The sequence below is a fragment of the Ostrea edulis genome, chromosome 5 (genome assembly GCF_947568905.1).
Source record: "Ostrea edulis chromosome 5, xbOstEdul1.1, whole genome shotgun sequence".
NCBI classification, from domain to species: domain Eukaryota; kingdom Metazoa; phylum Mollusca; class Bivalvia; order Ostreida; family Ostreidae; genus Ostrea; species Ostrea edulis.
Window position 1 is genome coordinate 82,370,724 of NC_079168.1, and position 17,163 is coordinate 82,387,886.

The window sequence follows — 17,163 nt, forward strand, 5'->3', positions numbered from 1 at the left end:
ACCTGCATGTCTATAAGTATTCTCAACAGGTCAAACTACACGAAGCGGTCAGTTAAAAGTTCTACACAGAGTGGTCAGTTAAAAGTTACCTGTCTAAGTATTCTCAACAGGTCAAACTACACAGAGCGGTCAGTTAAAAGTTCTACACAGAGTGGTCAGTTAAAAGTTACCTGTCTAAGTATTCTCAACAGGTCAAACTACACAGAGCAGTCAGTTAAAAGTTACCTGTCTAAGTATTCTCAACAGGTCAATCTACATGGTGCGGTCATTGCTATGACTGAATCTACTCTTATCCACTTTGTTGACATTCAGATATAGAATTTGAATTACTTTATTTCCAAATCTATTCCTATATCAACATGAGTACAGCAAACAGTAATGCATAAGCCCAGTACACCTTCAGTGCAACATCTGTATCTATGATGAGAAAGTCTAGAAACTATTTGGCCTACTTCTAGCCCTAAAGTAGGTCACAGTGCAACAATGAAGTTGAAGTGTGAACTGATTATGTATTTTTCTGAGAGGGAGGTTTTGACAAAATTTTAGGGCAATACCTGTATCCATAATGAAAACAAGGTTTTTCTACTAAGTAAAACTATGACCTTGACCTTTGGAAATAATAGGCATCATCCACTTGGCACAGGGTTCGAAATTAACTCATGTCCGTAAGTCCGAGACTAGTAAAAAACATGTCGGACTAGTGAACTCTCTATAGTACTAGTCCGTACGGACTAGTGAAAATCCAGAAATCAATCTTGAATTGGTAAAGATTTTTAGCAAGATTTGTCTGAGTCTCTTAGATGTTTGAACTTATGGTTGATTACTTGCATGGTCAAGTGTTTGCATGACTATGACAGCCTGATTGTCCTACCACATGGAGTGTGTTCGAGACCGCCGTTCTTCGAACGAGCACAAATTGTCAAATTCCTGCCGATTCCGAACGCCGAGTACACATCACGAGAACGTGTTCTAGGTGCAAGAATTGCAAGTAGTGTGGTCTGAGAACATGCACGTTTGTGCGCACATTTTCTCGACATTCGTGACTCTAACACAGTAGTTCATAACACTATAGCTCATGACTTGGTCAATCGAGTGAATTGTTTTTACTTTATTGATAAAATTTCGAACTCTTGTGACTTTAAGATCTGAGCACCAAAACGATCTCGAACGCACTTATGGACATTTATAAAAGGATTAATTCGGAGGTTAATATTGTATGCTTCTGAAGATCTTGAATGCGAAATAAAATATGGTGATCTCTTTTTCTTCTACAGGTGTCAGAAATTGAATTGTTTGCAACTGTGATGTGTTTGATTTGATTAAATACTATTGAATAAAATGAAGATCATTTTATTATATACTGGATGGACTAGTGAAATGCTTTGCTGACTAGTGAACATCAACAGTTACTAGTCCGTACGGACTAGTGCTTGAAAAAGTTAATTTCGAACCCTGTTGGCATAAGGTGTTTGTGTACCAAGTTGGACGGTCCTAGCCCCAACAGTTCGGTCTGTATCCTGCCTGCAAGGTTTTCCTACTAGGTGATACAATGTCCTTGACCTTGAAGAACACTACACATCTTTCTCTCATCATGGTGATCACATATGCCAAGTTATAAGATCTGGAGCTTACGGTTCATTTTGCATTTTGCCTAAAAGGTTCGGACAGAAAGACTGACAACACCATACCATAATACATCCCGTCTTTGACGGTGTATAAAACCAATCAGCTGGTCCCCTGAATTATGTTAATCCAAAGTTGACTGTAGCTTATCCTATCACAAATATACAGCATAGTTTAAAATAAACCACTTAATTATTTTATCTCGTCATCTACACAAATATACAGTGAAGTCCAAAGTAAACCACTTCATAATTTTATTTTGACCATGTCCACATAAATGATGATGAAATTTGATTGTACCAACATACTGTATATTCATGTGTAGATTTAGAGAAATGTACTTTTCAAAAATACACAAGTGACATAGTTTTCATTCATATCATAACACTATTTTGTTCCAGGTGACTAACCCATTCCTGTTGCCAAAAGAATATTTTCTCCATCAAATATTTATGTTATCAATTCATTCTACTGTTACTCCATCACAGAAGTAACTAACCATTCCTTACTAATAGTCTAATACATAAGTACTATACAGTATAAATAAGTACTAATTGGAAAAGACTAGCAGCCAACCTGGTCCTCATCAGCGATTGGTCCAAATCCTGGGTTCTTGAGACGGTCCCTTTCCTTGGAGCGACCTAGTTTGTAAACCATGTGTTTATCACTCTTCCTTTTCTCCCAAAGGATTTCCAAGAGATATTGCTGTAAAAAAAATCACACCATACTGTAACACTGTTAGTTACCTGAAGTTTTTTTCTAAAATATATGCATTCTTCACATCTTTTTTTAAATAATTTTTTTTATATAATTATACAATTTATATTTTAAAAATTGGCACATTTTAGAAAAAGTACCTTCACTTCACTGGACTTCAGGAACTCAACAAGACTTCTATTTCTTTCTTTAATTTTCTCATATCTACAAATTTCAGACATTTCAAAGCTTTTTTATCATCTTAAATAAGTTCTGTATAAAATCTGGAAAGAGTCAAAATAACATGCATTAACTTATATCCCCAATTTGTTATAACTGAGCACAATTTCACTTTTGCTTCTGAAAAGTATTGAGAAATACACAAACATTTACCTTGAAGCAATTAAAGGGTCAAATTTCGGCCCTTCTGCTCCTAACAAGATAACACTCTCGTTGCTGTCAACACTGGGATTGGACACTGGAGAGTCGGGTGGAGACACTCCCACTGTCACAGGTGATGGGGGCGGAGAACTCTCAAGCACCTCGTCTACCCCTAATAAACACCAGTATATAGTATGTAATACAAATACCAAACAAGAGGCCATGGGCCACATTGCTCACCTGAGTCACCTGGGCTCTACCATTGTTTAGCTGTTGAGATTTTTTCCCATGAAAATTTTTGACCCCAAAGTGTGACTTCAACCTTATCCCAAAAGAACACAACATAACTGAAAATGAATTCACAGAAAACAGGGATGCCTCAATACTCATATGACAAAAATGAAAAAAGTTTATGGAACGACAAACAGATGCCAAACAAAAAGTGATCAAAAAAGTTCATTTCAGCTTTCAGCTCAGGTGAGCTACAAATCAAAGACCTATCTATCTGAGTGTTGGGTGAGGCCATCATTTTAAATTTAAATTGTTTGATGAACTCTGACCCACATTTTTCAAGGTGGGTAGGTAGGTTGATATTTTTCATTTTTTTTTTAATGTCACGAAAATCAAATTTACAAATTTTCTAACATTTTCATTAAACATATTACAGCCAAACATATTTCATGTTCATTGATAAAGACTTTAAAGCATACATTTTGTACAATTGTATATAATAAACGTAAATCTTGAAACATTTCCTGAAATTTTCTCAGGACATTTTGTATTTGTCATTCGTATTTCGGATGAAGACCTCTGCAGTTAAAAAAAAATCATTTGATTTTGATACCCCACTTTTTTATTACCACCATTACCAGTAATTGAATCTTTGATAATGATATCTTATCACCTGAGCAGCAGTTCCTAGCAATAAACAAGCTTGAGCAGAACTACAGTGTATCATAATACATTCAGCTTGGTTCAGAAAACTTTTCAAAGGTAACAATTAAACATTCATCAATTATCGAACTTAACAAGAGGTACTGTGAGCAATGCTCACTAAGAATACCCCCCACTTACCCCAATCTCCCAAAGGGTGTTGGTAATAGGTATAAACTACCTCTTTTCTGAGTGTAAAAAACAAATGGCATGACAAACCGAACCATATTGCTACTTCAATGTCCAGTGCGCTTGACCTTTGACCTTTTGACCCCAAAATCGATAGGGAACATCTTCATCCCATGGGTAGTCCATATATATGATATGGTGACTGTAGGTGGAAAGGATAACGCTTTAGAGCCCGGAAACCATATTGCTACTTCAATGTCCAGTGCGCTTGACCTTTGGACCCCAAAATCGATAGGGAACATCTTCATCCCATGGGTAGTCCATATATATGATATGGTGACTGTAGGTGGAAAGGATAACGCTTTAGAGCCCGGAAACCATATTGCTACTTCGATGTCCAGTACGCTTGACCTTTGACCTTTTGACCCCAAAATCGATAGGGAACATCTTCATCCCATGGGTAGTCCATATCTATGATATGGTGACGGTAGGTGGAAAGGATAATGCTTTAGAGCCCGGAAACCATTGCGTCTACAGACGGACGGACAACCCGATTCCAGTATACCCCCCCCCCCCCCCCCCACCCCACAACTTGTTGCAGGGGGTATAATTACTAAACTTGACTACAAATTCATTAAACATCATATGCCCTTGAAGACAGGTATGACCTTTCATATAAACAAATTTAATCTAAGGATGCTTTGTGCAATTTAGTTTGGTTCCCATCTTATGTAAAACATTGATCCCCTATTGTGACCCCATCCTAAACCCAGGGGTCATGATTTTTACAAATTTAAATCTCCACTATGTCAGAAAGCTTTCATGAAAATTCAGCTTTTCTGGATCAGTGGTTCTTGAGAAGATATTTAAATGACCCAACCCTATTTTTGTGATTATCTCCCCTTTGATGGGGAAATGGCCCGCCATTTGAAAAGAATTGAATCGCAATCACCTAAGGATGATTTTTATCAAGTTTGATTGAAATTGGGCAAGTGGTTCTGGAAAAGAACATATTCCTATATATCAGCATGTAAAACTTTGATCCCCTAATGTAGCCTCACCCTACCCCCGGAGGCCATGATCTGAACAAAATAGAATCTACTGTATACCAGGCAGCTTTTACTTAAATCTCCACTCATATAGGTAGGTGGTTCTTGAGAAGATTTTTAAAGATTTCTCTATATATTCACATGTAAAACTTTGATCCCCTAATGTGGCCCTAACATACCCCTGGGTCATGATTTTAACAAACTTGAATCCCCACTATGTCAGAAAGCTTTTTGAATCTACTCTATATCAGAAAACTTTTAGGTAAATCTCCACTCTTCTGGCCCAGTGGTTCTTGAGAAGAAGATTTTTAAATGACCCCTAATTTTTGCATTTTTGTGATTATCTCCCCTTTGAAGGGGGCATGGCCTTCATTTGAACAAACTTGATGCCAAGTTTGGTTGAAATTGAAAGAAGAAGATGAAAATGTGAAAAGTTCACGACAACGACAATGGAAAGTTTTTATCAGAAAAGCTCACTTGAGCCTTAGGCTCAGGTGAGCTAAAAAGAAATTTCCAAGTACTAAAAAAAAAGATTAAATCAAGGCAAATTTGACAGGTCAGTTGGAGTACATCGAACAAAGAAATTGTTATTTTTAGCCTGAGATCTGAGTGACATGCCAATCCAGCATCATTCTCTCACCTTCGTGACAGTCCATGAACTCCATGTCCTCTTTCCGGAGTGTACCCAGAATCCTCTTGGTCATGTAGTTTTCTACCATATCCACAGCCTTCATAAACCTTTTCCGGCCCTCATCCTCCAGATTATTTCCCTGATCCTGTGATTAAAAATGTAAAAGATGATTTCCGTTTTCAAAATTATTTGCCAATTATCATTAATCTAGAACTCAGTACAAGCATTACCAAGACAAGAATTTCTTGCCATAAAAAAAATTGAGACAAGTTGCTACATATTGTTATAGGTAGCTGCAAACTGGGGAAAACTTTTGGGACATACCAGAGAGCTACCAATCCACCCCTTATAAAAACCTTTGATTTAATATTGATGGTACACAAGTATATTGGGAAAATATGTAAGGAATTTCTTGATACAGTAGAACCTTGATTTTACTTTCCCTGTTTATCACGTTAGTCTGCATATTACATTGGAATTTTAAAGCACAAAACCATTTCTTAACAAACCTATATAAAATAGACCTGGTTATTGCATTGTCCAAAGATGCCGCGACTCAGTTATCATGTTGTAAAAATTCTGACAAAAACGTAATATAATGATTACATGTAACATTAACACGATATGACTAATTTGGACCTGTCCTACAGTCAATACCCCGAGGTTGTGAAATTCACAATTTTGGTACATCTTTTTCTGTTTTTCCTTTACATGCATTTAGTTTTTATATGGTATCAGCAAACTTAAAGAAGTCTTTCAAATGATAAAGACAATAATCACAATAATAATTTTAACCCCTCCCTAGAACCAAAAACCCTTACTTTCTGGGATCATGAAACTTACAATTTTGGTAAAGGGCTACCTGCTTATTCTAATTATCCATATAGTTTCAATTTAGTATCAATAGCATTAAAGAAAATGTTTTAAAATATTTTACTCATAAACACTTTATACCAAGTATGGCCCTGCCCTAGAGTCAGAACTACTACCCAAGGGATCATGAAATTTACAATTTTGGTAGATGCTTGCTTCATACCAAATTTGAAAAGAATTGGAATGGTAGTTATCAAGTCGAAGCTAAAAATCAATGTATGCACCCAGGGGTGCATGAGCCGAGTTGCATGGAATGCATTGTAAAGTCAGGAATGATGTGGCATATTTATAATTGTGAAGAACTAATTTCAGTTTTAAACTTTTCGAGTTACAGTCCAGAAACCATATCTGTCTGAAGTTTTCAATCTATTTTCGGTCACTGTGACCTTGACCTTTTTTCTCCAAAATGAATAGGGGCCTTGCTTTGCTGGTATCCAACAATATATCCAAGTTTCATTTGATTCAAATTAAAAAATTTCGAGTTATCCTCCAGAAACCAATTTTTTTTGGAATTTTAAATCTATTTTCGGTCACTGTGACCTTGACCTTTAACCGATTTTCTCCAAAATCAATAGGGGTCTTCCTTACCTAGTACATAACAATATCTTTAAGCATCATTTGATTCGGATTTAAACTTTCTGAGTTATCATCCGGAAACCAAATATTTCTGAAATTTTCATTCTATATTCGCTGTGACCTTGACCTTTGACCTATTTTCTCCAAAATCAATCGGGGTCTTCCTTACCTGGTATCGAACAATATGTCAAAGTTTCATTTGATTCAGATTTAAACTTTCTGAGTTATCCTCCGGAAACCAACTTTTTCTGAAATTTTCATTATATATTCGGTCACTGTGACCTTGACATTTGACCTATTTTCTCCAAAATCAATAGGGGTCTTCATTACCTGGTACCCAACAATATATCAAAGTTTCATTTGCTTTGGATTTAAACATTCTGAGTTATCATCCGGAAACCAAATTTTTCCGAAATTTTCATTGTATTTTCGGTCACTGTGACCTTGACCTTTGACCATTTTCTCCAAAATCAATAGGGGTCTTCCTTACCTGGTACCCAACAATATATCAAAGTTTCATTTGATACCAAACCAATAGCCGAGTTCAACTTCATTGCAACTCGGCTAAAAATGTTCAATTGTTAATGCATGACAACGGACAAACACCAATACTTCTCATTACCAGCTCCTTGGAGTTATCGCGCTTTGATGACTCTTGTGCGTCATTGGTAAGAAAATGCACAAATCTCGCGAGCAAGTGCGAGATTACTGGGACATAAACGAAACGGTCATAGCACCCCCCCCCCACCCCCCACCCCCCCCCCTTTTAAATGCTAAAATACATGGTGTATTTTAAAATAAAATTACCATTAGTCAAACTGCATTTTTCAAATATTCTAACACTATCTTATTAAAGATGTTACATGTTTTTTAAACTCCACCACACCTATTTTAAAAATTCCAAACAACGATGTTCTCTGGACACCCAAGTCCATCAATATTTTGTAATTTTCAAATTAGCTTAGATGCAGTTTGGAAACGCATTAGGTGTGTTAATTAGTGTTATACACGTCTTTAAAAATTGCAGTTTGGCATATATACATGTATATAACTTGTTCTAAAATATGGAAATTGACGGGGGTGAGGGGGTGTACGTGTACGATTACAAAGTCCATGCCATATGAACCTGTCCTAATTGTATGATAAAATAGAATGTCTTCATAGTCTGACAGAATAACTTTAAAAGCATATTCATTACATTAATTACAATAAAAGTTCTTGTGTTGGATGTGCATATCGGTTTTTCCCTTCACAGTTCTTCTTGCAATTGACGCTTTATATCGGTCAGATTTGACAAATTTAGTAGCTTCTCTTCCTCACATAGTTTAATAAGTTCGTCTGTTTTCTTGTAAGAATAATCAATTCCTAAATTTGACTTTAGAATTTTAATCAGTGTTGTGGTTTGCAGTCGGTTATACTATGTATTCGATACCATAGTTCATATTACGTATGCTTAAGTAATGTGTTTACATTATGTTGTCCCGGTAGCAGGACTTTACGCGCCTTTAATTTGAAGAGTTCCACTAATGGAAATGATAAGTATTGTAATACAATGTAGGTCGTCTGAGTTAATATAATCTCTATGATATGAGTAGTCTTCAGAAATATTTTTGGATACTTCTTGTGGGATACTTTCTTGTGAAAACATGTACTGAATTAGAATAAAGAAAATGAGCTGAAAGCATGTACTTATGATACAATTTATATTTGGTGTTTTCTGGTGTTTTCTTTGGGTTGGTGGTGGTGATTTTTTTCCTTCTCCTAATCAATGTAATTTTTTGTTTGCTTTAATGTCCATATTGGGTCCTTGACTGGAAATAAAATATCTGCACTATTAGTACAAACACGATTCAATCACTTCTTCATGTTAAGTAGATAACTGTATTAGTACAAACCAGGAAAAGATCCGAGTCCTTGGAGTTGTATGGAAATATTGACTTCTGGCTGTACCCTATCCTCAACCTGAATAGAAGAGTTTTATAAAACAGCTATCTTATTTTAAAATCACACCCACCCCCAACAAGATGTATTTGTAAAACACTATGCCTCAGAGCATGGTAATTCTTGCAAATTGAACTTGACTTTCATAAATGACCTTGACCTTTGGATGAATGAAAAAACAAACATGGTGAAACCATTACAATCCCAAAAGTTGTGTGAAGGATTGATTATATATATAATTATATATACATTGTATCTATATATATATACAAAAGTTGTGTGAAGGATTGATTATATTATATATATATACAAAAGTTGTGTGAAGGATTGATTATATATATAATTATATATATATATACAAAAGTTGTGTGAAGGATTGATTATATATATAATTATATATATATATACAAAAGTTGTGTGAAGGATTGATTATATATATATATACAAAAGTTGTGTGAAGGATTGATTATATATATAATTATATATATATATACAAAAGTTGTGTGAAGGATTGATTATATATATATAATTGTCACGGGATGTAATTTATTCATTATCATAATTCATTCATTGTGTGAGAGTTAATTCCCTTTGATAGTGGTTACTATTATTGGAATACCCGGGGGAGTAAGGGTGTGTTAGACTTGTTTTTCTAGGTTCTGTGAGTGAGTGCGCATGTCTAGCGCTAACTTTAACATCATGCATCTGTTTTTATCATTAAAAATCCCAACACCTCAAGAGACGGACTTGAACTTATATAGCTTTACAACATTTGTTCACTGACTATTACTTCAGAAATCTTCTGGATTTTCTAAACTGTCTTGCCTGGTAAGACTATTTTAAATTTAAAACTATTTTATATATCAATTTAACTAAAATAATTTGATTTAGTAAAATTATTTCCACGTTAAAACTTTGTGCGCGGTTGGATGTATGTGAGTTGAATTCATTATATTTGTAGATTACCACGTTACGTTACATTCACGATTCCATGATAAATAAACAGCTTTGTCATCTTTACTGCGTTTGGAGTCTACCTGAACTCGGGAAAAATCTTTATTACAACATTATTTAACCCTTCACATAATTATATATATACATGTATATATATATACAAAAGTTGTGTGAAGGATTGATTATATATATTTAAGAAATGAACAGCACTTCCGAGTTGTTCATGGTCAGTATGAACGATTTTGGATTTGAGGCAAATTCTGTGAATCGCGCTATATTTATATTCCTTTACTAAATCACTGTTTGTTTACATTGTTTCTATTTTGTTGCATAAAAAACTCCTAGCCTCTATCACAGTTGTATTGTGATGTACGTCAACACAGATATGACGTCACACTTCATCTCGCCCTGCCTTTTATCAACATTGCACGGTGCACTGTATTTTTGTAGGTAGGAGACCGCAAGATTAAGATGATAATCCACATTAATTTACAATCTTAATCCAAAGGTGTGACTTGCGAGATCTTTGTAACACATGTTGTATTTTTTCAAATCATTACGCTCTCTCAGTCCAGTGCTTTAAGGTAGTTCATAATCCATTCATAGTCAATATGAACGGATTGTGTTACGTGCTGAAATTGGTTGGTTCACAGAGGAAAATGCGATTTGTAATATAAATATGATTACATATATATATACAAAAGTTGTGTGAAGGATTGATTATATATATAATTTTATAACAGGAATAAAATAATTATGACTGTATAACATATATTAAACATTAATACTAATATGTTGACGGTGCTACTGTTTGAGTGAGCGCAGCTACATATACACATATTTTATAATGTTTATGCTTTGACCATTCGACCAGGTTCAATTTAATCAATATCTATTTGCCAAATACTCAGTACATGAATGAAATTAGGAAGCAGAAACAGCCTGTTTAGTTTTCTCCTGGAGTTTTATATTGAATAATTATTTAAGTCCTGTATCAGGTTCTTGCTACATTTAGATCACTCCAAAATACCTAGCATGAACATTTTACAAACATATCATTCATGAACGTGATTGAAATATTTTTTTGGTTTGCATTACCCGATATGTCAAGGAAATAGATTTAGACACAGAAAAAAACAATGACTTTAATGTTAACGTTTTGATAAACATGGAGTTAATTAGTGTCATAAAAGCCTTGATATTGAAAAAAAATTACATTCGACCAATGGATTATTTTGAAATAGTGGAAAAGGAGGAAGGTACATGTACACTTACAAAGTCCATAACTTCATAGTTTGACAGAATAACTTTAAAGGCATACGAATCCCATTATTTGTAAAGGCATACGAATCCCATTATTTGTAAAGGCATACGAATCCCATTATTTGTAAAGGCATACGAATCCCATTATTTGTAAAGGCATACGAATCCCATTATTTGCAAGAAAAGTTCTTGTGTTGGATGTGCATAGGTTGTTTTCCTTTACAGTTCGTCTTGCGATAATTGACCTTTATATCGGTCAATTCCTTTTTTCAAATTAAGTACCTGTGCTCCCTCACATAGTTTAACAAGTTAGTTTCTTTTTTTCCTTCTTGTTAGAATATTCATTCCTTTTGACTTTAGTATATCAATCAGATTTGTGGTTGGCAAACAATGATACACAATTTGTATTCGATTGATTGATTGATTGATTGATTGTATCTTGCTTAACATTTCGCTCGAGAATTTTTCACTCATATGGAGACGTCATCGATGCTATATTACGTATGCCTTATATTTAGTATATTGTCCCGATAGCACAACTTTTACAAATAGAAATAACAAGTATATTAGATCCACCACTGTCAGTCTTATGACGTACGTCAAAACGTAGACATGACGTCACACATCATCTTACCCTGATTTCATCAACATTGCACTTCGTTAAACATTACGCCTAATGGTGCATTGAATTTTGGAGCCAGGAGACAACAAGATTAGGAAGATAATCCATGCAAGTTCAATCATATTTCAATTTCAAGGTGTGAATTTGCGATATCTCCGCCATTTTTGACAAGGGACTTCTGGGATTGGCGTCAAAAAATTGTTCTTGTTAAAGGTTTAGATTTAGCTCGGATTATTTCACGTCCTTTAGTCATTAGAGTTCGCAGTACAAGCCAGCGCTTTGCGCTGGCTCGCTGTACATTTAAGTGTATTTTGACAGGGAGAGAAGGAAGAGGAAAGAGGAAGGAAGAGAAAAGGAATAATTTGCTATCATAATAGGATATTTTTCTAAACAATAATAATATTCACGAGTGTATATCTCATTGTAGTATCTATCATTTGTAACTGGATCTAGACCAGAGGACAGATACCGAGATTGATTGTATATTGTTCAACGTCCCTCAAGAATTGTTCACTCTAATGGAGACATCATCATTACCTGTGAAGGGCTGCAAAATCTAGGCCTATGCTTGGTGCTTATGACCTTTGAGCAGGGAGGGATCTTGATCATGCCACATCTGCTGTGACAAGGGGCCTCAGTTTTTGAGGTCTCATCCAAAGGGCTGCCTCATTTAGTTGCCTCTTATGACAAGCAAAGGGTACTGAGGAGTGAGGACCTATTCTAAACCTATGGATTTGTGTGGAGGATACTAGCAGAGTTCACAGAAATAGCATTAAACAAGATGCCATTGTAAAACACCAATACCCCTGTAAGGAAGCAAAGTAATTATGGTAACCAAAGAAAGGCCTTGTCACAAGGAATACACATGTGAAATGTGAAAGACCTATCACTTATCATTCAAAAGTTAAGAATAGGTTAAAGTTTGTCAAAAGTAGGTCAAACTACAAGATTAAGGTCATGAGGTGAAAAACTTTGATACTAAAAGAAAGGTCTTGTCAATAGGGACACACATGTAGATAAGAAAACCTTATTACTAACCATTCAAAAGTTATGGCCTAGGTTCAAGTTTTTTCAAAAGTAGTCCAAACTCAAAGGTCATGAGATAAAAAAAATTTGGTACAAAAAGAAAGATCTTGTACAAAGGAATACATATATGAAATCATTAATCATTCGAAAGTTATGGCCAAGGCTAAAGTTTATCAAAGATAGGTCAAACTCAAAAAGTTCATGGGCTATAAGAATTTGTTACCTCAAGAAAGGTCTTGTCACAAGGAAATCACTAACCACTCAAAGGTTATGGCCAAGGTTAAAGTTTTTGCAGACAAACACACAGACAAATGGACAGACCGAAAACTTTATGCTCTGGAATCTCCAATTACAGTGGCATAAAAATATCTATGAACAAGGTTTGACACTAAGGCACGTCCGACCGACTGAGTCTACTAAATGATAGGTCCGGTCGGGTAAAATGTCGATTTACTAGTATGACTGGTCGTGTTGAAAAAATAATCAAGAAACTTTACTTTAAACCATAAGATATTTCATTCTTAACTAAAAAAGAATAACTGTAGAGTTTGCGAGCAATTTTGAACCGCATGATGGCACAATCTTTATTTTTAGTTCTAATAAATAAGTCGCGGTCAGAAGTGATGTTTTACGACATCTACTTGATGTTAATGTGTGTAAAGTTATGTTTTAGATGAATTTATTTTCATTAAAAAAAAAAAAACCCAGTTTATTTGAATCAAAAATAAGAAAGTATTTAGCAAATTAAGAAATTACGTTGTAAACAGCCATTTTTCGGTGTTGACATATGTGCGGGAATGTCTCTATATTCAAATACGACTTCTCGTCCTCAAGAAAAGATGTCCCAAGAGAAAAAAAGTAAAATGTTGGGAAGAAACAAAGCAGGGCTTATGAAATAGAGATTTAAAAAAACGGTTGAGGTCATTTTATTTTAAATGGACTAGAGAATTTCCGTGCCAGGTTGAATTTAAAGAAACAGAAAATGTGTTTGAAAATGAAAGCATTAAATTGAATGACGAGACTAAAGCTCTTTTTTTTGGAGACAATTTAGTACGTTTTAGTTCATGCAAACTTAATGTTTGTCATTTGAATTAAGTACATTTAAATATGGAGAAATTACACAGTTTCTGGAAAGTTGGTCGGGGCTAGTGGATTTAAGGTCAGGTCTAGCAAAAATCAATTTGAAGTAGCCCAACTGGTCTAGTGCTCAAAAAAGTAAATGTGAAACCTTGATGAATGACCTTAACTTTCTCAAATTTGAATGAAACAGTTTGTTATCAAATGACTGACTCAGAATCAATCAGAAAATACCAGGTGTACAGGTTTACATAGCATACAACATCTCCACAAAAGTCGGTAAAATCTCAGGGCAAAATGTTTATGTGGACAGATGGATGGAGTGAAACCAATATACTCTCATCAAAACTTTGTTTGCAGGGGCATAATTTACAATGTATATTTACACAGAATTTTACCCTCCTTAGAATCCTGCAAACAATGAAGTGACCTTCAAGTAAATGATTAATGTACAAAGTGACCTTCAAGTGAATGATTAATGTACAAAGTGACCTTCAAGTGAATGATTAATGTACAAAGTGACCTTCAAGTGAATGATTAATGTACAAAGTGACCTTCAACTGAATGATTAATGTACAAAGTGACCTTCAACTGAATGATTAATGTACAAAGTGACCTTCTATCCAATGAATAAATTACAAAGTAAATACTTTTTTGGGATCCATGGATGTGGCTCAATAACAAACAATGAAATCTTGACAATCCTCTTCTTTTTCTTTTCCAGTCGCCTGACCTGTAATCATGTAAAGAAACAAAATACAATGTTGTGTAAACTGTAAACAATGTAAAATGTTGTGTAAACATGTAAATATACAATGTACAAAGGGATGTGTTAACTGTAAATATACAATGTACAAAGGACTGTGTAAACTGTAAATATACAATGTACAAAGGGCTGTGTTAACTGTAAATATACAATGTACAAAGGACTGTGTTAACTGTAAATATACAATGTACAAAGGGCTGTGTAAACTGTAAATATACAATGTACAAAGGGCAGTGTAAACATGTAAATATACAATGTACAAAGAACTGTTAACTGTAAATATACAATGTACAAAGGGCTGTGTTAACATGTAAATATACAATGTACAAAGGGCTGTGTTAACATGTAAATATACAATGTACAAAAGGCTGTGTAAACTGTAAATATACAATGTACAAAGGGCTGTGTTAGCATGTAAATATACAATGTACAAAGGGCTGTGTTAACATGTAAATATACAATGCACAAAGGGCTGTGTTAACATGTAAATATACAATGTACAAAGGGCTGTGTTAACATGTAAATATACAATGTACAAAGGGCTGTGTTAACATGTAAATATACAATGTAGAAAGAGCTGTGTTAACTGTAATATACAATGTACAAAAGGCTGTGTAAACTGTAAATATACAATGTACAAAGGGCTGTGTTAACATGTAAATATACAATGTACAAAGGGCTGTGTTAACTGTAAATATACAATGTACAAAGGGCTGTGTTAACATGTAAATATACAATGTACAAAGGGCTGTGTTAACTGTAAATATACAATGTAGAAAGGGCTGTGTTAACTGTAAATATACAATGTAGAAAGGGCTGTGTTAACATGTAAATATACAATGTACAAAGAACTGTTAACTGTAATATACAATGTACAAAGGGCTGTGTTAACATGTAAATATACAATGTACAAAGAACTGTTAACTGTAATATACAATGTACAAAGGGCTGTGTTAACATGTAAATATACAATGTAGAAAGGGCTGTGTTAACTGTAAATATACAATGTACAAAGGGCTGTGTTAACATGTAAATATACAATGTACAAAGAACTGTTAACTGTAAATATACAATGTACAAAGGGCTGTGTTAACTGTAAATATACAATGTACAAAGAACTGTTAACTGTAAATATACAATGTACAAAGGGCTGTGTTAACATGTAAATATACAATGTAGAAAGGGCTGTGTTAACTGTAATATACAATGTAGAAAGGGCTGTGTTAACATGTAAATATACAATGTACAAAGGGCTGTGTTAACTGTAAATATACAATGTACAAAGGGCTGTGTTAACTGTAAATATACAATGTACAAAGGGCTGTGTTAACATGTAAATATACAATGTAGAAAGGGCTGTGTTAACTGTAATATACAATGTAGAAAGGGCTGTGTTAACATGTAAATATACAATGTAGAAAGGGCTGTGTTAACTGTAATATACAATGTAGAAAGGGCTGTGTTAACATGTAAATATACAGAAGAAGGTTACTCTGTCACAGTACAAAGTACTAACATATCTTTGTAAGCACCCAGTGTCTGTGATTGTTCGTTAAAACCAAACTTACAACAGCCGGCCAAACAGGGCAGCTCCTCCACTTCACCCAAACAATATCCTTCTCATGAATCGCAGCTGAAATCAACGAACTCAAAAATAACTTGTTTGGAATGAGAAATAAACATGCATATTTACTCATTATTTTGTGGAATTCCCATTTCTGAGACAAGCACAATGCAAACATTAGCTAGGAATAGCATATTCACAGAAAGCATGTAACAGTAGAGACTGAAATCTACCATGTCTGGATGGAGTAAGTGCATCTGGCAAGTCCTCACCATCTGATTCACTGATGTAGCAGTCATCCACATCTAGATTGGGGTCAAAATCTTCCCTACAAAGCCAAACAAAGCTGTTGTTATCAAGCCACAGATGGAAATCCTCCATAAGAAACAAGAGGTACTGTCAGCAATGCTCACTAAGAATATCCCCTGCTTACCCCAATCTCCCAAAAAGTGTTGTTAATAGGTATAAATTACCTCTATCCTGAGTGTAAAAAAGAAAGGGCATGACAAAACCTTGGGTAGTCTCTTCTCTAGGAGTGCCTTGAACTTTGACCTTTTCACCCAAAAATCAATAGGGAACATCTTCGTCCCATGGGTAGTCCATATGTATGATATGGTGACTGTAGGTGGAAAGGATAACGTTTTAGAGCCCAGAAACCATATTGCTACTTCGATGTCCAGTGACCTTTGACCTCTTGACCCCAAAATCGATAGGGAACATCTTTGTCCCATGGGTAGTCCATATGCATGTAGGTGGAGAGGATAATGCTTTAGAGCCCAGAAACCATTGTCTAACAGACAACCCAATTCCAGTATACTCCCCCCACCTCCACCTCCCCCAACTTTGTTGCGGGTGTATAACAAGAGTACCGTAAATGGTACATAATATGCCCGTGAGAAGGTAAAACACCAGGAGTTGTAGAACGTTACATTAGGTAATATCAGCCATCATTAAGCTGCGACATACTTTGACAATTGCTTTGTAACATATGAATAAAGGATGGTCAGCAATTTATTACTTGGTCTTTTAAATTTTCATATCTATTCTGGGTAGTTTAAT

At 34.8% G+C, this 17,163-nt stretch overlaps 1 protein-coding gene across 1 annotated transcript in view; it reads right to left on the minus strand.

Moving 5' to 3' along the window:
- Positions 1-17,163, minus strand: part of LOC125648940 (uncharacterized) — a 48,651-nt gene that overhangs the window by 13,352 nt on the left and 18,136 nt on the right. The window contains exons 10-17 of the mRNA XM_048875986.2: positions 16,338-16,432; positions 16,109-16,173; positions 14,425-14,507; positions 8,787-8,853; positions 5,452-5,587; positions 2,713-2,872; positions 2,481-2,544; positions 2,200-2,328 (exon numbers count right to left, since the gene is read on the minus strand). Coding sequence (XP_048731943.2) covers positions 2,200-2,328; positions 2,481-2,544; positions 2,713-2,872; positions 5,452-5,587; positions 8,787-8,853; positions 14,425-14,507; positions 16,109-16,173; positions 16,338-16,432 — 799 coding nt within the window. The remainder of the gene's footprint in view (positions 1-2,199; positions 2,329-2,480; positions 2,545-2,712; positions 2,873-5,451; positions 5,588-8,786; positions 8,854-14,424; positions 14,508-16,108; positions 16,174-16,337; positions 16,433-17,163) is intronic.